Here is a 23,208-nt window from a genome sequence, read left to right on the forward strand (position 1 = left end):
TGATTTCTGCAGCCTTTTTCCTCTCCCTCTGTCACGGGGCAGAAATGAGGAATCTTTTGCCCGCTTGTCCACGAAAAGACTGCGCCTGATAATACGGTGTCTTCTCATGTTGAGAGGCGACCTGGGGTACAAACGTGGATTTCCCAGCTGTTGCCGTGGCCACCAGGTCTGAAAGACCGACCCCAAATAACTCCTCCCTTTAATAAGGCAATACTTCCAAATGCCGTTTGGAATACGCATCACCTGACCACTGACGTGTCCATAACCCTCTACTGGTAGAAATGGACAACGCACTTAGACTTGATGCCAGTCGGCAAATATTCCGCTGTGCATCACGCATATATAGAAATGCATCTTTTAAATGCTCTATAGGCAATAATATACTGTCCCTATCTAGGGTATCAATATTTTCAGTCAGGGAATCCGACCACGCCAACCCAGCACTGCACATCCAGGCTGAGGCGATTGCTGGTCGCAGTATAACACCAGTATGTGTGTAAATACATTTTAGGATACCCTCCTGCTTTCTATCAGCAGGATCCTTAAGGGCGGCCATCTCAGGAGAGGGTAGAGCCCTTACAAGCGTGTGAGCGCTTTATCCCCCCTAGGGGGTGTTTCCCAACGCACCCTAACCTCTGGCGGGAAAGGATATAATGCCAATAACATTTTAGAAATTATCAGTTGTTATCGGGGGAAAACCACGCATCATCACACACCTCATTTAATTTCTCAGATTCAGGAAAACTACAGGTAGTTTTTCCTCACCGAACATAATACCCCTTTTTGGTGGTACTCGTATTATCAGAAATGTGTAATAACATTTTTCATTGCCTCAATCATGTAACGTGTGGCCCTACTGGAAGTCACATTTGTCTCTTCACCGTCGACACTGGAGTCAGTATCCGCGTCGGCGTCTATATCTGCCATCTGAGGTAGCGGGCGCTTTAGAGCCCCTGACGGCCTATGAGACGTCTGGACAGGCACAAGCTGAGTAGCCGGCTGTCTCATGTCAACCACTGTCTTTTATACAGAGCTGACACTGTCACGTATTCCTTCCAACAGTTCATCCACTCAGGTGTCGACCCCCTAGGGGGTGACATCACTATTACAGGCAATCTGCTCCGTCTCCACATCATTTTTCTCCTCATACATGTCGACACAAACGTACCGACATACAGCACACACACAGGGAATGCTCTGATAGAGGACAGGACCCCACTAGCCCTTTGGGGAGACAGAGGAAGAGTTTGCCAGCACACACCAGAGCGCTATATATATACAGGGATAACCTTATATAAGTGTTTTTCCCATTATAGCTGCTGTATCTTTAATACTGCGCCTAATTTGTGCCCCCCTCTCTTTTTTAACCCTTTCTGTAGTGTAGTGACTGCAGGGGAGAGACAGGGAGCTTCCCTCCAACGGAGCTGTGAGGGAAAATGGCGCCAGTGTGCTGAGGAGATAGGCTCCGCCCCCTTATCGGCGGCCTTATCTCCCGTTTTTCTATGTATTTTGGCAGGGGTTAAATGCATCCATATAGCCCAGGAGCTATATGTGATGCATTCTTTTGCCATCCAAGGTGTTTATTATTGCGTCTCAGGGCGCTCCCCCCAGCGCCCTGCACCCTCAGTGACCGGAGTGTGAAGTGTGCTGAGAGCAATGGCGCACAGCTGCAGTGCTGTGCGCTACCTTGTTGAAGACAGGACGTCTTCTGCCGCCGATTTTCCGGACCTCTTCTGCCTTCTGGCTCTGTAAGGGGGCCGGCGGCGCGGCTCTGGGACCCATCCAGGCTGGGCCTGTGATCGTCCCTCTGGAGCTAATGTCCAGTAGCCTAAGAAGCCCAATCCACTCTGCACGCAGGTGAGTTCGCTTCTTCTCCCTGCCAGCAGGTCTCACTGAAAATAAAAAACCTAAACTAAAACTTTCACTAAGAAGCTCAGGAGAGCCCCTAGTGTGCACCCTTCTCGTTCGGGCACAGAGATCTAACTGAGGCTTGGAGGAGGGTCATAGGGGGAGGAGCCAGTGCACACCAGATAGTCCTAAAGCTTTCTTTAGATGTGCCCAGTCTCCTGCGGAGCCGCTATTCCCCATGGTCCTTACGGAGTCCCCAGCATCCCCTTAGGACGTTAGAGAAAAGTAAAACTTGAACTGGTGAAGAAGATCTGCGCTAGGTCAGTGGTTATAAAACCACTGGGGACATATGTACTAAGTCTTGGAGAGAGATAATGTGGTAGGAAATAAAGTACTAACCAATCTGCTCCTAACAGTCATTTTTCAAATACAGCGGTAAATGTATTGTAGCGGCACGGATTGTGCCGCTATAACACTTCCTGCTTCTCCTCGGAGAGGGCAGCCAAAATATCAGCAAGTATGCCTAGAAAGTGCACAGGTGCATTCATTACTCACTGACATATTTTTAAATATCTGCAGGTGAAGTGAATTATTTCACTTGTGATTCTGTGTGAGGAGACCTGGAAAACATGAACTGTTTGGAGTCCAGAGAACTGAGTTTGAGAACCTATGAGCTAGCTGAATGTAATGCTAGTGGTAGTGACTTTGGAATAGGGGGAAGTCCTTTTTTGGCGCAGGTTCTACACATAGAAAGAGCCAATACTGCTTTTTATAAATGGCTTAAAATTAACTGTATTTTAATGTAAATTTCTATTGGTTCAGACCATACTTGCCTACCCTCCCGGAATGGCCGGGAGGCTCCCGAAAATCGGGTGACCCTCCCGGCCCCCCGGAAAGGTGGGCAAGCCTCCCGCTTTCCCCCTCGGCCGCCCGCAGCAGAGAACAAGCGGGCGGCCCGAGGGGGTCCGATGACGCGATTCGCGCTGAATCGCGTCATCGTAGCTCCGCCCCCGCTATGCAGCGGCTCGTTTCTCGGCACAGCACAGCGGGGGGCGGAGTCACGATGACGCGACCCTGATGTTACGCCCCCGGACCGCCCATCCTGCTGCAGGACACGCCCCGGACCGCCTATCCTGTGCCGACCACGCCCCCCATACACCTACAACGCTGCCTCCTCCCGGAGGAGGAGGCAGCAATGTAGGTAACTATGGTTCAGACACCCCACAGGTGGCAGTGACAGGAACGTCTTGCATAAGGCCTAAGGCATATGGGGGGTAATTCTGAGTTGATCGCAGCAGGAACTTTGTTAGCAGTTGGGCAAAACCATGTGCACTGCAGGGGAGGCAGATATAACATGTGCAGAGAGAGTTAGATTTGGGTGGGGTGAGTTCAATCTGCAATCTAAATTGCAGTGTAAAAATAAAGCAGCCAGTATTTACCCTGCACAGAAACAAAATAACCCACCCAAATCTAACTCTCTCTGCAAATGTCATATCCCCCCCCCCCACACCCCCCCTGCAGTGCACGTGGTTTTGCCCAACTGCTAAAAAATTTCCTGCTGCGATCAACTTGGAATTACCCCCATGGAAGAAGGATTTGCTAAACTGGTTATGCATCTCACGGGGACACTGCCTGCTTCTTTTCTCAAGTAGTCTCCTTATAGCACAGTGAAAGGGAGCTGTGAGGTCATAGCGGCGGCATCTGTTCTCTTGGGGGTAAATTTACTAAAGCTTCTAAAAATTAAAAGGGGTATTGTTGCCCATAGCAGACAATCAGACTCTATCATTTCTCTATTGCATCCTAAAAAATTATATACAGAATTTGATTAGTTGCTATGGGCAACATCACAACTTTTCTTTTTCGGAAGGTTTAGTAAATTCACCCCTTAGTGTCTGTTCATCACTTAATTTATACAAAATAGTTGAAAATGAATGTGTTTTTTTTTGTTATAAATGAAGTCAGTATGCCATTCATTAAAAAGGTAACACAGGAGAGATCACAGATATCAGTGACGTGCGGTGAGGTCAGTGACTGGTGAGGCACTGGCTGATTGTGGTAGCGCCCCCCCCCCCAAAAAAAAATAATAATAATTATATATTTATATATATATATATATATATATATATATATATATATATATATATATAATAAATAAATACAATTTAAAATCAACAACAACAATAAACTCAGCATAGGGTTCCCCTTATTTAAGCAAAACCAGCACCAGGCTGAACCATCCAGGGGGGATAATGCCATAGCAGGGGAGACGCTCAGTATGTGGTTCCCCTGCCATAACATTAAACCCCCCCCCCCCCCCCCCCCCAAACCAGTCAGCCCAGGGCTGGAATTCCTCAGAAAGTGGGGACCCCAAAAATTTAATTGGGGTCCCCCCTCCTGAGTAACAACCAGCACCAGTGCTATGCCACGCACCCCTGGTGGTGGTTGGAGCGGGGTTCAGGACATACTGATATTGTTCTTTGCAGGCAGCCTACAGATCCCAGCAAGCCTGCACCAGCATGCCGATACTTGGAGAACCACAAGTGCCAGCATGCCCGGACATTAATGGCCCGCTGGCACCCGTAGTTCGCCTGTAAAGAAAATATCAAAATAAAAACACAACACCTAATGTTTAAATAGTTTATTATGCTGCATTTTCACCTGGGGGCGGCGGCTTTTAAGCTCTTTTTCATGGCCGCCGCCTCCGCAGGGCTTTCGGCGTCTTCCATCTTGGGGAGCTCTTGCCTGCTCCCGCCCCGCCACCGGACTGACCGCCGATGCCTCGCCACTGGCTTATGTAAGCCAATTGAGGGTGCGGGGTGATGAAGCAGCGAGCCATGATTTTCTTGTGGCGGCCATCTTGAATTTAAAAAATGACACTGAGGTGCCATTTTTGAAAAGGGTATCCGGCTATCCGCTGCTGAACTCTGCAGATTGGCTGGCAGGGACAGGATCCTTTCGGATACAGGTCTGCTGCCAGGTCCCGCCGCCACAACCCCTGCTGTGTCCAGTGGATCCGCTGGTCCAATCGCATCTGCGGGACTGACAGGGGTGTGCTTTCAGGTGGGCTGAATACACACCCCTGTCATTGCGGCACATGTATATGTGCAGCTTTACATTGTTTTTTTTCAGTGGGCTTTTACAGCCCATGGTTTGGCCCTGCCTGTGCCCCGCTTTCCGAACTGTAGTATTAGCAGCTGGGGGCACCTCTCCCGCTGCCTCCCATCCCAAAATGCAGGTATTTTCTAGGGAGGGAAATGATTAGAATAGTAAAATAAGATATCTATATCACAGAATCTGTGTTACATAAATATATTTTTTGTATTATTTTAATCATTATGACAGGGGAGGAACTGCTTCAACTGACTGCACGTCCCTGACAGATATATGTCCTGCTTACCTTTCACTCCTAATATGGCCCACTGCCCCTATACTCTAAATTCATCAAGATTTTTCATTGCTCGACCGCGTGGAACATTTGCCTCCATCTCCAGATGGCCTTAGTTCCCATACACCGCTCCTTCCCTATGGGGAGGAAACCTGGTTGCAGAGGCATCCATTCGTATCCCTCCGCCAGTGTCTAGCTCGTTCCTCGGTAGCCATAAAAAGATTTGCAAAGACAGCTGATTTTTGGATCAGCTGTCACCGCGTTACAACAATGATAGAAAACATCATCATCAGGAGCCTTCTGTCCCCTGATAATTAGCATAATGAATAGGTCCCTAAGTCACAATCTAAACTGCTTGTTTAATTAAACCTTTCCAATTTCTCCTGGCTGTCATTCAGCCATTTTGATGCAGTGAATGTAGATCTCCTCCGTACAACTTGTACACACATTATATGGAATATTTGGAGTATATAGAGGTGTGATGGTTATCCTGCCACCGCCCCCATTCCTGGCTGGCATTATCATGGTCAGAATACGAGAAATAAGTATTAAGGGGCATTTGATAGGTACAGTACTGTGGTGATCAAAAGTACTTTATAAAGCCCATATTACAGATGGAGCCATCCTCATCTATCCCTCTAATAGGATTAATTGAGCCAGTGCTGTTGGACTTAATCCCCTGCTGTAATGATTTAATCCCCTGCTGTATTGTTCTCTCTGTATTGTATTGCAGCTGAGAACAATAGATGAAAGGCTTATGCTAATATATCATGGTGCACCATGGTGCAGCAGAGAAGGCTTGATGAGCGTGGCTCCATCTGTACATTAGATCACTGTGTGTTTTTGTCCTTTTGCAGTTCCAGGTACTTTTACATTTTGTATGCATTACAATTTACTTAAAAAAATACTGTCTAAATGACTAGATGCATGAAGATTCTCACTGACACTTCACCCTTCTCATCCTCAGCAGACAGTGACTGTGGTGTTCTGGACACTTTTATTTCACCTCCCTCTGTGGAGCAGGATCTGTGGCCGCACTTGGGCTCCAGCCTGTCTCTCAACTGCACTTTGCAACTCAGAGACTCATGTAATGGTTCCTTCACATGGCTGAAAGACGGGAGAGCAGCACAGGACCTGTACAGAGGGCAGCAGAGTGCCTGGTAAGTGTTATGTAAGAGGAGAACCGATCTGTATGATTACAAGTGCTTCCGTGGAGTGGTGTACCTAGCAGGAATCAGAGCAGGTCAGGAGCTCCTAGAAAATAGATCTTATTGTGGTAACTGTTTGACCAAAAACAGTTCATTTTAATTATTTGAATTATGCAAAAAAAAAAAAAGCCTTAATGAGAATGTGACCACAATACTTTGTAGAAATATATTTATTTTCAAGTTTTAAATAACAGTATAGCTTGGTTTCAAGCTGCTTCTGGGATCATTATTTAGCATGGTGCATAAAGTGATCAGTAGGTGACTACTTGGGGCAGTACGTATGGTGTAATGGATAGCATTACTGCCTGGGCACTGAGGTCATGGGTTTGATTCGCACCATAGCTCTATGTGGAGTTTGTATATTCTCCGCAGGACCATCTTAATGTATGGGCTCATAGGGCAGCTGCCCAGGGCCCCACAATTCTCGGGGCCTTTGAACAGGGGCAGACTGGTTCCTCTGGAGCATCTTCTGAATTACGCACAATCATAGCAGCCAGGTAACATTCTCTACCTGCCTCCAGCCTGTAGCCAGATAGTGAATGGCTGTCACCGTGCTGAGTGGTGGGTTGCTGGAGCTGTCAGCGAACTGACAGCCATTCACTATATGGAGAAACTGCTCAGAACCACAGGAGGAGGTCATTTCTGTTTGTTTGTTTTTTCATTCCTGTGAATGGGTGGGTAGGGGCTCCAGTGCATTGCTTTGCCCAGGGCCTTTAGTGCTATTAAGACTGACCTGACCGTGCTTGCATGTACTCCGGTCTCGTCCCACAATCCAAAAATATACTGGTAGGTTAATTGGCTCCTGACAAAAATGAACCCTATTGTGTAAGGGTGTGCGTGTACATGTGTTAAGGGCAGACTAGATGGGTCAAGTGGTTCTTATCTGCCGTCATAATTCTTTCTCTGTACGTTTTGCTATTGGGTGCATTCATCTGATGACTATAATAGAATGCATAGAGTCAGACAGAGCCAAAGCCCTTCTGCCCCCCCAGATGTGACCATACTGAATAATGATCCTTCAGTGCCATTGATCACCTGTATGTGTTGGGCAGATGTTTATACATTTGCCATTGGGCTGGCGCACTCCTATTGCTCCCGCCAGGATGTAAGTACAGTACACAGATAGTTGGCTGGGGACATGGGGTTTTGCTGTTTGCTTTTGTCCAGATCTACTTCTATCAACTTTTATGTAAAACAAATACATAGGATGAACATAATTTATTCTGTAGAAATAATATTAATTGTATTTAGGATTAGGACTGCATGTCTCCAGCTCCTGTAAAGTCAGTCCCACAGACTTACTATCACTGCACCTGGGTGTAAAATGTCCCCTTAAATCAGAGGTTCTCAGACGTGTCAAATTAAGGTTTAGTTTATTTATCCCACATCTACTTCACTTTTTTTTACATGAATTGTTTTAAAATTATTTTATTAATAATACAGGTTGAGTATCCCATATCCAAATATTCCGCAATACGAAATATTCCGAAATACAGAATTTTTTGAGTGAGATAGTTAAACCTTTGTTTTCTGATGGCTCAACGTAAACAAACTTTGTTTAATACACGAAGTTATTAAAAATATTGTATTATAAGACCTTCAGGTTGTGTGTATAAGGTGTATATGAAACATAAATTAATTGTGTGAATGTACACACACTTTGTTTAATGCAAAAAGTTTAAAAAATATTGGCTAAAATTACCTTCGGGCTGTGTGTATAAGGTGTATATGAAACGTAAATGCATTCTGTGCTTAGATTTAGGTCCCATTGCCATAACATCTCATTATGGTGTGCAATTATTCCAAAATACAGGAAAATCCGATATCCAAAATACTTCTAGTCCCAAGCATTTTGAATAAGGGATACTCAATCTGTATGTAATATTGATGCACCAAATAAAATACAATTGTTAATTTAGTAAAGACAGGTTATTAGAGGACTGCTAAGCCTAAAATATAAACATATTCCAACATTGTCAAAATGGGGAGAGAGAATATATGCATGCTGCCACACAAAAGGGAGCGAACAGGAAGTTATAATTTGTGTTTTTTCCCAAAGGTTTCCAGAAAAAAAGTCATTAGTATCTTTCCTCCTCCTAAAACCACAAATAAAGCAGAGCCGTAACTAGACTTTTTGGTGCCCTGTGCCAGAAAGAGATCTGACCGCTGCTGTGTGCTTTTGCACAGTGGGTGATCAGATCTGAACTGCACATGCGTCAGAGCCGCACTGCGCCGGCGCGTCACACAACAGCAACAGGCATTGGTGCCTAGCGTCGGAATGGTGCAAAAAATCCAAACGCACGGGTGCAAGGAGATTGACAGGAAGAGGCCTTCTGTGGATGGTAACTGACCGGTTTCCAGGAGTGTCCGGAAAAACGCAGGCGGGCTCAGGCATTTTCAGGGAGGGTGTTGTCTGACGTCAGCTCCGGCCCGATCAGCAGGATTCCATTGCTCATGAAGAGTAAGCCCTGGGCAGCGCAGAGACTGCACAAACTGATTTTTGTGCCGCTCTGCAGCAGAAGCGATTGCACACTTACACAGCGCTTTTCCCCTCATCCTGTAGGCGGCGACTATCTGATCGCAGGGCAGCAAAAAAATGCAGCCAGCGATCAGATCTGAATTAGGCCCTATGGGTCTAATTCAGAGTTGATCGCAGCAGCAAATTTGTTAGCAGTTGGGCAAAACCATGTGCACTGCAGGAGGGCAGATATAACATGTGCAGAGAGAGTTAGATTTGTGTGGGGTGTGTTCAAACTGAAATCTAAATTGCAGTGTAACAATAAAGCAGCCAGTATTTACCCTGCACAGAAACAATATAACCTACCCAAATCTAACTCTGTCTGCACATGTTATATCTGCCACACCTGCAGTGCACATGGTTTTGCCCAACTGCTAACAAATTTGCTGCTGTGATCAGGTCTGAATTAGGCCCTATGTGCGGAGCACACTCCGCCCACACCTAGTAACAGCTCTGAATAAAAGCCCTAAAATGGGAAACATAAAGCTTTGTCTATAAGTAAGAAAATAAACTAAAAGCTGTCTTACATATCAGTTTTCACAATAAAATCTGCACTCAAAAATAATGATGTATATTTTAAGCTAGATGATGTCTTTAATTACATGCATTCAATGTGTAGTAATAATATAGTAGAACATTTTTTGAAATATAGTTGGAGATATATGAAGAGGTGCTATAACCAGCACTATTTGACACGTGTAACAAGCCCTGGTATGTATGAAAGCAGTTAAAGTAGAGAAAAATCACTTTTCTCTACGTTCTCTGCCAACACCTAACGATATCTCCATCACCATACAGGTGTATGGTGACAGAAAATCATCCAGATGTATTTAAAACAAGCGCACATTTGCTGCTTCTCGTTTTTTCATATACTGTATCGGTCGGGTATTACCTGTCGGTGTGTGTGCTGACCTGTGGCGGGTGCTGGGGTCCGGGCTACACAAGAGAGATGATGTTTGTGAGATCTTGCAGATGTGAGCATCCCCCCCCCCACCCACTCCTCTCGTGGTTGAGATGTTAACGTCTCCTCGGTATTGCTTCCTGTTTGGCCTGGGTTGAGTTGTAAAGTAGGAAGAGCTGTAGCGGCATGATCCGTGCAGTTGTAGTACATTTACCCCAGAAGGGTTTCCGTAGTACAGGCCAGGTGTCATTACTTCAGTGAACACCAGATAATAACGACTAAGGAGCCACATCATTTAAAAGAGGGGACTCCGATCTTTCCAATGTGGGAAGCCCTGAGTTACCTGAAGCCAGGATAAAGGTGATCTATGCATGGCTCAACATCTAATTGAGTGGCATTTACAGTACATTAACACATCCATACTGACTATGCCCTTCTCTCCCACTTTCCACCAAAATATGGGAACCGTTACATATATATTTGTGTACTATAGGCTGTTAGTATACAGGATTAGTAGTCTGTTTCATCCTGAAACCCATTATTTAGAGGTCTGAATACCATAAATGGATAAAGTCCAGTTCTAATGTCATTCACACTGATGTTATTAGCAAGTATTTCTTCCTGTGTCGCTTGCAACCCAAAATTTTATACGCAGGCTACGATTGTAAGTCTAATGTGAGTAGCCATCTTTGCTGTGGGTTGGGCAGAACTCTGCATCTGCACTGACCTCAGGCCTCCATCCGTAGAACAGCTGCCATCACCAAGATATATATCGCTCAATAGGCATCCAATTGCCATATGCACTACCCAGAATATGGTGTGACTCTGGCAACACCCCCAGGGGACAGTTCTCTCATTTATCTACCCCCCGTTGCCGCCCATTAATGGCCATGTGACAGACGGAGAGAAGTGTTTATAGATATGCAAAGATGTATATGTGTGCCGCAGGGCTTGCTCGCTAGATATGGATGCATTGGAACCAGGGGCGTTTTAAGAGAGGAGGGAACCCACGTGCAGCCTCCGTCGCAGACCCCCCTCCTCTCCGGTAGCAGTAGTCTATGGCGCATGTGCAGGTCTCCGGGAACATGGCGCCCACGCCTTGTTCCCGGGGACACCTCCCAGTGCGCATGCACAAATCACTCGGAAATGGCTGCAGCAGCCATTTTCCGAGTGATCTGTGTCCACACAGCAGGGCCTCCGTTGCGGGACTCCGGAGGGGTAAGTATATTCTATGGGTGAAGTGTGTGCGGTGTGGCCCCCCCTGGAACCAGTGACCTGTGTGCACTGCACACACTGCACCCATTATAGAAATGCCTATGATTGGAACGCAGCTCACAGGGGGTCGTTCTGAGTTGTTCGCTAGCAGATTTCGGTCGCAGCGCAGCGATCAGGCAAAAAAACGGCACTTCTGCGCATGCATATGCGCTGCAATGCGCACGCGCGTGGTACTATTACAACGAACGATGTTGTTTCACACAAGGTCTAGCAAAGCATTTCAGTCGCACTGCTGGCCGCAATGTGATTGACAGGAAGTGGGCGTTTCTGGGTGTCAACTGACAGTTTTCAGGGAGTGTATGGAAAAACGCAGGCGTGGTTGCGGAAACGCAGGGCGTGTTCGTGATGTCAAAACAGGAACTGAAAAGTCTGATGTGATCGCTAGCGCTGAGTAGGTCTGGAGCTACTCTGACACTGCACAAAATTATTTTGTAGCCGCTGTGCGATCCTTTCGTTCGCACTTCTGCTAAGCTAAAATACACTCCCAGAGGGCGGCGGCTTAGCGTTTGCACGGCTGCTAAAAGCAGCTAGCGAGCGAACAACTCTGAATGAGGGCCAATGTGAGGAGCACTTCTAAGCAATACATTCATGAATGGGGATGATGAGGCGGAGCCAGGGAAAATACAATGTCAGTGTTGAACATTCTACCTGTATTTACAAGTCAAGATTATAGATTGTCTATAATGAAGAATTATAATTTTTACATATCACTCACCTATGTATCTGTATTTGTGTTTATGATCTGATTAAATATCTTGTAATTCTTTACCTAGGATTGGTCTGAACAGCTCTGAAAGGTTCCTCTCCAGCATCCTAGGGGTTAATCTTACCACCGAAGAGGATTTTGGAAGGTTTACATGTCAGCTGCAGACTTTCTCTGCCTCATTTACACTACACAGAACAGGTACTGATTTATCTTGTAAATGAAATGAAAGTTTCAGTGCAGGTGTCCATAAATATGTGCAGTTCGGTTTTCCTGAAATACAAACACACCCAAACTTAGGGGTTCCAAGATGAATACAGTCCCAGTTCGGAATCCCTTTGTGGTCTGTTGTCCTTTCGGAACCCAGATTTAGAAACCGATCTCTGGTTTTGGATTGCATGTAAACCGGTCCAAATTACATGATTTTAGCAGTTTTTATCGATTTTTATTGTTTTTTTTTTTTTTTTATCAGTGATATGACAGAGTTTTGATTATAAAATGACTAGAATAACACAAAGAAGACATTTCTAATATATTCTTTGTATTTTCCATTATACTTTATATAGACAAAACTCTGGCGCATACGATAGTATGACAGGAAAGGCTCTGCCTCACCTTACCGCTCGTCACTGGCGCACATCTATAATAAATATCTTTTGCAGTATTCCAGAACTGTGTATAATGTCTATATAAAGTACAGTAAAGGTTTCTATAGCAGTACTTAAAAATCCACCATGTGAGTGGCACCAGTGCTGTTGCTGTCTAGTGGTGCAATTGCTACAGCACCTATCCACAGCTGGGATGTTGGGGGTGATTCGGACCTGATCATAGATGTGCTAAATTTAGCATATCTACGATCAGCTTCCCCGACACTCCCTATCACCTACTGCCTCATCCTCTGCTGCATTACTATATCTGCATCACCCTCTCTCTCCTGTTACCCTCTGACTCTTCATGGCATCACCCTATCTCCGTCATATGGATACGGCATTCCTTTTGAAGCCACGGCCACTTTCCTAGGAGTGGGCGCAGCTTAGCCCTTTCCCCTGTCGTACTGCCTCCCCTGTCATTTTGTTCTGGATCCGCCCCTGTACATGGGTAACTGAATCTGCCCCTAAGAGGCGGTTGTCTATAATATCCATTGTTTACACATCTAACCTTTTCACTGCTGAGTACAAGAGGGACTCATCCTAAGCACTAGGCAGTGCTAGATTAACCGTGGTGCAGAAGGGACTACAGCTTCAGGCCTCCACATAAAAATAGGCCCATTGTCATGCCACAAAGATTCTAAAAATATATAAAACTCTAATACAGAAATAACAAATAAAACTTCAGAGTAAACATCATTTTTTAACACCCTTAACTTACATACATTATTTTCTGTGTTTTATGTTATTTAGCTGTTTTTATTATTAAAGTCACAGAAACTATTTCTTTATACAGTTCGAGTACAAGTTATGTCTAATATTTAGGTCATTAGTGTATTACTTCAGTTCAGTTTTTCTTCTTGTGTATATTGAAGTGTAACTTCAAAGTTGGTGTGATAGAACACAGAGGATAATCTGTACGTCTGAAGTTTCTCACCCAGGGCGGGATGTATTAAGATACATCGCCGCTTACCGCAGCGATATTGATCGCATATGTTAGTATGATCAATATCGCAATGCGGTGACGGAGTCCCCCCGCGATACCTGTGAGGTGGTCTGCGTGGGGTCTCCTTCATCTCCCTCGGCTCTCTACACTACCTAGATGCCGGGAAGCAGAAGCAGGCTGTCCCCGGCGCCTCCTCCTCCCCCCTGCAGCCGGAAGGCCCTCCGGCTGCATTGGTAGGGGGAGGAGGAGAGTAACTTCCGGGTCCAGGGCAGCCTGGAGGAAGGTATGCCGGGGGGAAGGGGGGGGGGGGGCGGTGTCTGCGGCGGTCGGCGATAAGAAGCCCATAGGCTTCCATAGGGTATTGCCATCCAAAGATGGCGATACCCTGGACGGCGAAAACGTGGCGGTAGGGTCTTAGTAAATTTGAAAATGTGGTAAAACGCCCATTTTTTGGGGTTTTACTGCATTTTTCCTTTAGTACATCTCGCACTCACTGTGCATGTCTGCATCTCTCCTGTCCTGTCAATATGTTATCTGACCTCTGGTGTCCCTTTTGCATTGATGTTTTTGTGCCATCCTTGTCCATGGTGCTCCGGAACTCCCCATCAGTGTATCCAGTGGTTTAACCACTGTGCAAGGTTCAGAGCTGTCATATTAGTGTTGCTCTCATTGCATTCTTGCATTAAGATGGAGACTGGCACCATAAAGTCTGTAGAGAAACGAATATCACCACTGTCCTCTGCAGACCCTCTGGTATTTAGTAGTATCCACAAAAAAATGAGAAGTAGGATTGCTGCTTGAAGTCAGTGCTTTCAAATGGAGGATTCCAGGTCTAATGGCCCCCATACAACACAGATGTATTGGGGAAATATCCCGATCCCCTGACAGCCAGGTCTGGGAATGTTAAATATGTTTAAAAAGCCTGAATCCCTAATCCCAATCAAAAACAATAGGGATCGGAAATCTGGCATTTTTAACATGTTTAAATTCCCCAATTCCTCTACAGATCTCAATCATCACTGCACACCAATTAGCGTATCTGGTTGGTGGTTCTGGTGGGTCGGGGATTCAGGGCCGCTGATGTACAGGGTCCATAATATGCTGAGCAGAATCTCCGCTTTGTCCATGGTTCCTCAGCAGCCCCATGCTGCTTACAAAATGCATGGCTCAAATCTCATGTGTTGCTTAATCTACCACTGACTACTGTAGACGGTATATGAGTAAGAGGCCTCTGTACCTACCAGTGGCAGGGCTACACTAAGCAGAAAGAATTCAGATACACATGTGCATCAGTGGGCGACCCAGAGCACAGAAGTGCCTTGCTATGGCCTGCTGCCTACTCTACAACCATTCCACCACCATAGGCCACCTTTAGACTATTTGCCAGGGCCACCTGAAAGTCCCAGTAAAGTAAAAGATATGAAGTACAGATGGGTCCACGGTTATCTTGGCTAGTTTGCTGCGCCTAGGCACACCATGGTTTATTAGCATAAACCCTTCATCTATTGTTCTCAGCTGCAATACAATACAGAGAACAATACAGCAGGGGATTAAGTCCGACTGCCCAGTCTCAATTAATCCTAATAAAGGTCAAGATAAACATGGACCCATCTGTACCATTTAGATGAAACTATCAGTGTCAAACACATGATTTTTATGGAAGTTGGTTGATAAATAGAACAAACTTTGGAGCTGACGTCACACACCCGCCCTGAAAACGCTTGGTAACGGCTGCATTTTTCCTGATACTTCCAGAAAACGGTTAGGTTCCACCCACAAACGTCCTCTTCCTGTCAATCACCTTGCAATCAAAATTTGCGCACCATCCTGTCACTGTTTGGCAATGCGCCTGCGCATTGCAGTGCATACGCATGTGCAGTCATTCGATAATCGCCGCTGTGCGAATTCGCACAACAGCGTTCAGGTCTGAAATGAATCCGGTCCTGTATACACCACTCTGTACGATAAGCCCACACACAGACATTGCAAGTGGTTTTGGAGAGAAAACTCGGGTTGAGGATATTTTAATCCACGCCTATTGGGAGAGGGATCTGCATATAACAGCCCACATCAGTGATTATCATTTATCAACAATACGTAATGTTATATGTGCTACACCCACAACAACCAATGAGCCAGCGAGGAGGGGCAGCATATATATAAGCCAGTAACTGCTGGATTTTACCCATCTCTGCTGTAAATATATTTTTGGATTTGATACATAACCTATTTGTCAACTGACTGTTTTATCTCTTTTCTCTCCATAGATAAAGCAGGACACATAGCAGCTGTCCTCTTTGCCCTCTGTGTGGTGGCTGTCTTGGTAGTGGGTAGCATCTTGTACATCAAGTGTCGCCTCAATGCACGCCTTTGGTACAGAGACAAATATGGAGACCCAGAAATAAACGGTGAGCAGCTGTAGGACTGGCGGAGAGTCATTGATTACTGGTTATGTAGGCATGTTGTGTGAGGTCCACATAGCTTTATTACAGTGTCACACAGTCTAGAATTAGCGTAAAGAATGACCCCAGCACGAGCTGCACATGTCATTTAGTTTTGCTTGGAAGGATATGACTGCCTGCTTTTGCACATAGGGGGTCATTCCGAGTTAATAGCTCGCTAGCTACTTTTAGCAGCCGTGTAAACGCATAGTTGCCGCCCACGGGGGAGTGTGTTTTCGCTTTGCAAGTGTGCGAACGCGTGTGCAGCCGAGCGGGACGAAAACGTTTTTTGCAGTTTTTGTTTGAGTAGCTCTGGACTTACTCAGCCGTTGCGATCACTACAGTCTTTTTGGTCCTGGAATTGACATCAGACACCCGCCCTGCAAACGCCTGGACACTCCTGCGTTTTTCCAAACACTCCCTGAAAACGGTCAGTTGCCACCCATAAATGCCCTCTTCCTGTCAATCTCCTTGCGATCGGCTGGGCGAATGGATTATTCGTTAAATCCATCGCCCAGCAATGAACCGCTTTGTACCCATACGACGCGCGTGCGCATTGCGGTGCATACGCAGTAGTAACCTGTTCGCTGTGCTGCGAAAAACAGCAACGAGCAATCAACTCGGAATGACCCCCATAGCACACAAACACTAGACAGCTTTATTTTAAGACCAAGGGTAAATGTACTAGCCTGCGAGAAGCTGGCTGTGTGGGCTGTGTGGGACTTCAGGTTAGTTTTGCCGTGTAAATGATTGCCACTTTAAAAATCTGGGCAGACTCGAATGAAGTCCCACACAGCCTGCTTCTCGCAGGCTATTACATTTACCCCAGGATTTCGATGTGAGCAATGCATATCTTCCCTATTCTAAACCTGTATTCACTTTTTACATTCCCCCACCCTGCGGCATGATGTTGCCAAGATGCAGTATTGCACCTTCTAGTGGGATTTACTATTAACTCTAAAATGATACTCTCATTCTATAGAAAGGATATAAAAGACACAGTGCCAAATATAATCGCCTGCAAGAGCTAGATTTCAGCAATGTATGGATTTAAAGGATTATATTTTTTTAAAGGCAAAATAATCCTTTGAAAAAAAACAAAACGTTGCTGCTTTAAATCTCACAGATACATTGCCTTAATCTCAGCACTTTCCGCAACTCGCATGCTATGCTAGAGGTTCAAAATTCCAAAGTAATAAATGCAGGTACATTTTATCCTGAAATTTGATAACTGTTTCAGGAAAAACCAAAACAAAACTATCTTTGTATATTTACCAAACATTTCCCCCTAAGATCAATATGAGGGTGTTTCTAGTGTTCTTGCCCTTTTGCATGGAAACCCGGGGGCATAACTCCCCAGAGGCAATGGAGACGCCTGCCTCCGTGCACTAAGCCCTGAAGGGGCATTTGAATGTACACTTGTGTGATTCACAATAGGATCCAAGCATGAACGCTCCTCTTCCAATGCAGCTCTGCGGCGCACCCGCAGCTGCTGCAGAGTTAATCGGCTTTGTCACAGGAGCACCTCTAACACCTGCAACAGGGGACAGTGTAGCTCCCGTCTGATACCGCTCAGCCTTCGCTGCAGCAAGAAACAGTGCACTCATCACTACTGCTGGACTGTGAGATGGGACCCACCGGAGAAGGCTGATTCTGCGTGATGCAGATGGCTGAATCTCGTGAGTCTGACCCTGGCCCACCAGCTGTCATCACACAGCGTTCCTGGAGCTCCGCCAATTCACTGTGGGCTTCAGTCCCTGTAGACAGCGCTACCTATATAATAGAAAGCACTATCTTTCTTAAAAAAAGGGGGAGTCACCAAACTCAAACTCAAACTTGCCTCCGGGTAACTGGGATGAACTTACTCCCCTGTGGAAACCAGCTATAAAATGTTTGCCACAAAAAATCCAAAATGTTCTCCATAGTTTTGGGCCTTGGCATGGACCCACCTAGTGGATAAAATGCACGCATGTGGTATCCCCTATTTTGGGTGTATCCTGGCACTGTAGGCAAGGACTGGACAACCAATGGATACCCAGGTGTGAAAGTCCCAGAATGTCCTGCCAGCTATCATCTGTCTGATAAAGCATGCTGTGGCTTGTAGTTCCACATCTCCTGGAGAGCCCCAAGTTGTCCCAGCCTGCTTAGTGCCTTAAAAACCTGCTCTGAAATAATTGTCTCCCGAAAGCCAAACTTTTCTCCATAGTATTTGGTCTCTGGCATATTACCAGCCACGTCTTCCAAAATGCAGGGCGTTGCCATCCTGTTATTAAGCTCAATCCAGAGGTGTGTTTGTCACATCGTACATTTACTTTATACCTCCCTAAAACCAGCAAATCTCCTTTTGTAAAATGAGTCTTAATGACTCCAGAAGAAACCACAATTGTGACAACAATTTTTCTGTAGACCACTTGCTATAGTTATCTACAGGAGCTTTTCTCCTATCACAAACTTGGAAAAGTCTTCCCTATGGAGTAGTTAATGGATGTCTGGTGAATCCAGCTGAACATGACAGACCATATTCATCACCCTACTGAGACAGTTGGACTGGCCCCTCATCACCTCTACTCCACGTCCAGGCAATGTCATAAGCACTTTCTTAGAAAACCACATGACAAAGGCACCACCCGCGATAATCTGGGAAACTGATGACAAAACCGTAAAAATAATAATTACCTACACTAAAAGTGATTGGACACCCCCGCGCAAGCGAAATGATATGCTCCTGTAGCAGACACATGTTCGTGAAGGTATAAAACGGGTAGAGGGGCACTGATCAGATAATTTGCTAACCAAATGGCTTGACAGAAAGAGCTGAGTTTGAAAAGGGGATCACCGTAGGCTTCTCGATCAGAGGTATGAGTGTGAGAAACATTGCGGATGTTAGGAAGATTCCTGAATCCACTGTGTCTTTTGTCATTAATACGTGGAAGAAAAACGGTCATTGCAGGAATGCACCTCGCCCTGGAAGACCCCCGAAACTGTAACTCAGGGACCGAAGAGTGCTAACCAGGGAGATGCAAAAGAACAGGGGTCGTACATGCCATTGATCACGAGTTCCAAATGGCCACTAATGTGCCGGTTTCAACAAGAACACTTCTTAGGAAAGCGCATGCACTTGGATATTATGGTCGAGTAGCTGCTCATAAACATCTAATCACAAAAAAAAAAGAGTGCTGCCCAGCACTTATGATGGTGTAAAGAGCGTAAAAACTGGACAGTGGACAATGACGGCGAGCGTTATGGAGTGATGAATCACGGTTTAAACTCTTCAGATCAGATGGACGTGTTTGGCGATTGTCAGGAGAACGTCTGATGCCAGAGTGTACAGTACCTACAGTAAATCATGGAGGTGGTGGCGTTATGCTGTGGGGCTGTTTCAGCTGCTTTGGCATGGGTCCACTAGTTGTAATGCATGGTCACATTAATTCTGAGAAGTATTTAGATGTTCTCGATAATTCTGTGCTGCCTACATTGTAGCAGTTCTACGGAAACTACAAATGTTTTTATCAGGATGACAGTGCCACCTGCCATGTTTCCAGGACGACCCTGGACTGGTATACAGAAAATTCGGTAACCTGGATGGACTGGTCAGTTTCGAGTCCATATCTTAACCCCACTGAGAAGCTCTGGGACGAATTGAAGCGACGGGTGCATTCTAGGCTGACTCTTCTTCAGTGTCACAGGTGGTCACTGTACTTAAGGTGGAATAGCAAAACAATGCCTGCTGTTGTCGAGGAACTTATGGACAGTTTGTCAAGAAGGGTGTCTGCAGTAATCACTGCATATGGTGGACCTACAAAGTACTGATGTCAATAAAATCTCATTGATCTGTTTGCTGTCAGAGTCCAATAACTGTTGTCGACATAGTGTATAAAACAATAATAACAGCAGAAAACTCAGATGCATTTGTAGGATAGCCAGTCCTTTCATGGCATATACGCTAACAGTCTGTTCAGCAAAATAAGGAAATTATTGGATCACCTATATAAATGTATACTGTATTTTTAAATAACACACTGACCATGCAATGCTCTGCTCCTCTAGAGAGGCTATATATCGTATTCCTAAGGACATCACACACAGCTTTCTATCACAGGGGCCAGGCTCCAATAAAAATGTACTAAAAACCTTTACTAGCTCCATTAGACATTGGCAGGGGCTGCTGCAGTATACTTATCTGCCAAGATTGTGATTGCTGATCATGACTACTAACTGTTGTGGTATAACCTGCCAGGCACCACTTGCAGAACACTATCTTGATGAAATATGCCAAAAGATAGCAGACAAAAACATTGAGATAAACATTTTACAGCTCAACCCAGTCAGACCTGTGATCTTGGAATAAACCTTCCACTTCCTGATTTGATGCTGTCATTTTTGAAGAGGACCTTCCTCAGGGGCTTATGTAATGCAAGATAACACATTTCTTTATATCTCTACAGACAACAGCCATATGCTTAATTTGGGACAAGCAGGGGCGGATTGGTAAACAAAAGTGGCCCTGGAAAAATTTCTAAGTGGGCTCATGTGGGTGGCACCAAACCAACTGTAGGCGGAGCCAATACCAAAGTAGGCGGGATTAATACTTCAAAATAATATTACACCTCATAACCCAGGGATCGTGCTGAGCCCCCCCAAAAAAGTGCGTCCCAGAGACCCCTCACTTTTAAAAATTGGGGTCCTACCTGTCCTTTTCTGGGTCCCATCGGAATGAAGGTTCTTATTAACCTTATTAATGATTCAAATATAAAAACACAGAGTTGATTTGGACACTACAAGATTGTTGCAAAGGTGGGGGGGAATGACAATGCTGCTGGGCTGTGTAGCATACAGGACACCCTGCACCAGAGCTGAAAGAAGAGGACAGTACACGCCGAAGGCGCACAGCAAAAATTAGGGGAGTGGCTTTGTGGGGAAGGGACATGGCCACATAATAGTGCCAATTCACATTACACCACACAGTAGTGCCGCTTATACACATTGCACCAGGTAGAACCTCCTATACACTCTGCGCCAGGTAGAGCACGTTATACACTTTGCACCAGAGAGCACATTATACACATTGCACCTTGTAAAGCACGTTATACATATTGCACCAGGTAGAGCACGCTGTACCCATTGCACCAGGTAGAGAGCCGGATGTACTAAGCGGAAAATGCGGTAAACTCCCTGTTTACCGCATTTTCCTGATGTACTATACCCCGGCCGGCAGGTCAGCGCTGCGGCGGGGTACGCCAGCTTTAGCTGGCGATAGTCCATAGAAGCCTATGGGCTACTCTCCACGGCGCTGTGTGAGGGATCCGATCGGATCCCTCCCAGCATGACCTGCGGCCGCCCCCGTCACCCTGCGCATGCGCAGACTGACTCCCGGGCCGAATCCCGGAAGTCAGGCTGCCGCTGCGCATCGCGGAGGTCAGCTCTTATCGGAAGAGCTGTCCTCCGCAATGCTGATCGCATATGTTAGTACATATGCGATCAGCATTGTGGCGCAGGGCGGCGATGTACATTAGTACATCCCGCCCAGAATCTCCTATACACTCTGCGCCAGGTAGAGCACGTTATACACATTGCACCAGGTAGAATCTCCAATACACTCTGCGCCAGGTAGAGCACGTTATACACATTGCACTAGGTAGAATCTCCTATACACTTTGCGCCAGGTAGAGCACGTTATACACATTGTGCCAGGCAGAGCACATTATACACATTGCATCAGGTAAAGCACATTATACACATTGCACCAGGTAGAGCACGTTATACACTTTGTGCCAGGTAAAGCACGTTATACACATTGCACCAGGTAGAGCACGTTACACACATTGCACCAGGTAGAGCACATAGACATACATTAAACACCCCCCCAAAAAAATGTAGTCAGCGTCATTACACACATAAAGACCTGCTATATGCAGTACTGAGCTCGATGTGATCTAGTCTATAGCAGGACAAAGACAGACTAGAACCATCCACCTGGGGCAGAGAGAGAATGGGTGCCAATCAGCCAGGTAAAGGGTGTCAACCACACAGGGCCAGGGGGGGGGGGATGAGGTGGCACACTGATGCCGGGGGGAGGGATGAGGTGGCACACTGCTGCTGCTGGAGGGATGGGGAGCACACTGCTGCTGCTGGAGGGATGAGGGGGCACACTGCTGCCAGGGGGAGGGATGAGGGGGCACACTGCTGCTAGGGGGAGGGATGAGGGGGCACACTGCTGCCAGGGGGAGGGATGAGGGGGCACACTGCTGCCAGGGAGAGGGGTGAGGGGGCACACTGCTGCCAGGGGGAGGGGTGAGGGGGCACACTGCTGCCAGGAGGAGGGATGAGGGGACACACTGCTGCTGACAGGAGGGCAGATGGGGACACTCTGGTGCTGGCAGGGGGAGATAGGGGGGCAAGCTGGCACTGGCAGGGGAAGATAGGGTGTCACACTGGTGCTGGCAGGGGGATGAGGGCACACTGATGCTGGCAGGGAGGATATGGGGCACACTGGTGCTGGCAAGGGGGCAAGAGGCCACTCACAGTCACGCACCCACATGACGGGACTTACCGCGGAGCAGTGCGGACACAGCAGCCAGGAAGCCTCCCCTGGGTGATCCAGGCACAGTGAGAGGTGCCCGGTACACAGCAGCGGGCCGCCGCCGCCTTCTCTCCCCGCAGACAGCTCCGGTGAGCAGGAGTCTTGGAGGAGCACAGCATTCACCAGTAAGCAGGTGACGGGGAGGAGGGGGGGATGGTGGGCTCTCCTGACAGCGGCCGCTGCCCGCTGCGCAGCACGCTCACCAGTAAGCAGGTGACGTGGAGGGCGGGCCGGCTCTCCTGACAGCGGCCGCGATGCTCACCAGTAAGCAGGTGACAGGGAAGGGGGGATGGCCTGCTCTACTGCCAGCAGTCGCTGACCGCAGTGCAGCGCGCTCACCAGTTAGCAGGTGACATGGAGGGGGGTGGTGCCGCTCATGACAGGCAGCCCCACACCCCAGTCGGCCCACCGGGATATCCCAAAATTGCGGCAATGGCCAATCCGGGACTGGGGGCAAGTAATTATGCAGCATAAAATTCTCTCTGAGGACTTCTTCTAAATTAAGTGAAGACTTGTTATATGGGGTCTAGTTATGAAGCAGTGAAAAGAGTGGAGAAGTGAGCCAGTGGAGAAGTTGTCCATGGCAACCAATCAGCTGGTCCGTATAATTGTATAGTATGCTAATGATAAATGTTACTTTAATGCTGATTGGTTGCCATGGGCAACTTCTCCACTTATCCCCACTTTTCACTGCCTCATGAATAGACCCCATAGTGATACAGGTTGAGTATCCCATATCCAAATATTCCAAAATAT

General features: G+C 46.6%; 1 protein-coding gene across 2 annotated transcripts in view; it reads left to right on the top strand.

Moving 5' to 3' along the window:
• SIGIRR (single Ig and TIR domain containing) overlaps positions 1-23,208 on the top strand; it is a 52,842-nt gene that overhangs the window by 12,853 nt on the left and 16,781 nt on the right. The window contains exons 3-5 of one of the 2 annotated variants that reach the window (XM_063944732.1): positions 6,201-6,393; positions 11,909-12,039; positions 15,699-15,839. In XM_063944732.1, coding sequence (XP_063800802.1) covers positions 6,201-6,393; positions 11,909-12,039; positions 15,699-15,839 — 465 coding nt within the window. The remainder of the gene's footprint in view (positions 1-6,200; positions 6,394-11,908; positions 12,040-15,698; positions 15,840-23,208) is intronic. The other variant, XM_063944733.1, reaches the window with a different exon arrangement.

Source organism: Pseudophryne corroboree, chromosome 11, assembly GCF_028390025.1.
Source record: "Pseudophryne corroboree isolate aPseCor3 chromosome 11, aPseCor3.hap2, whole genome shotgun sequence".
In the NCBI taxonomy this organism is placed as follows: Eukaryota; Metazoa; Chordata; class Amphibia; order Anura; family Myobatrachidae; genus Pseudophryne; species Pseudophryne corroboree.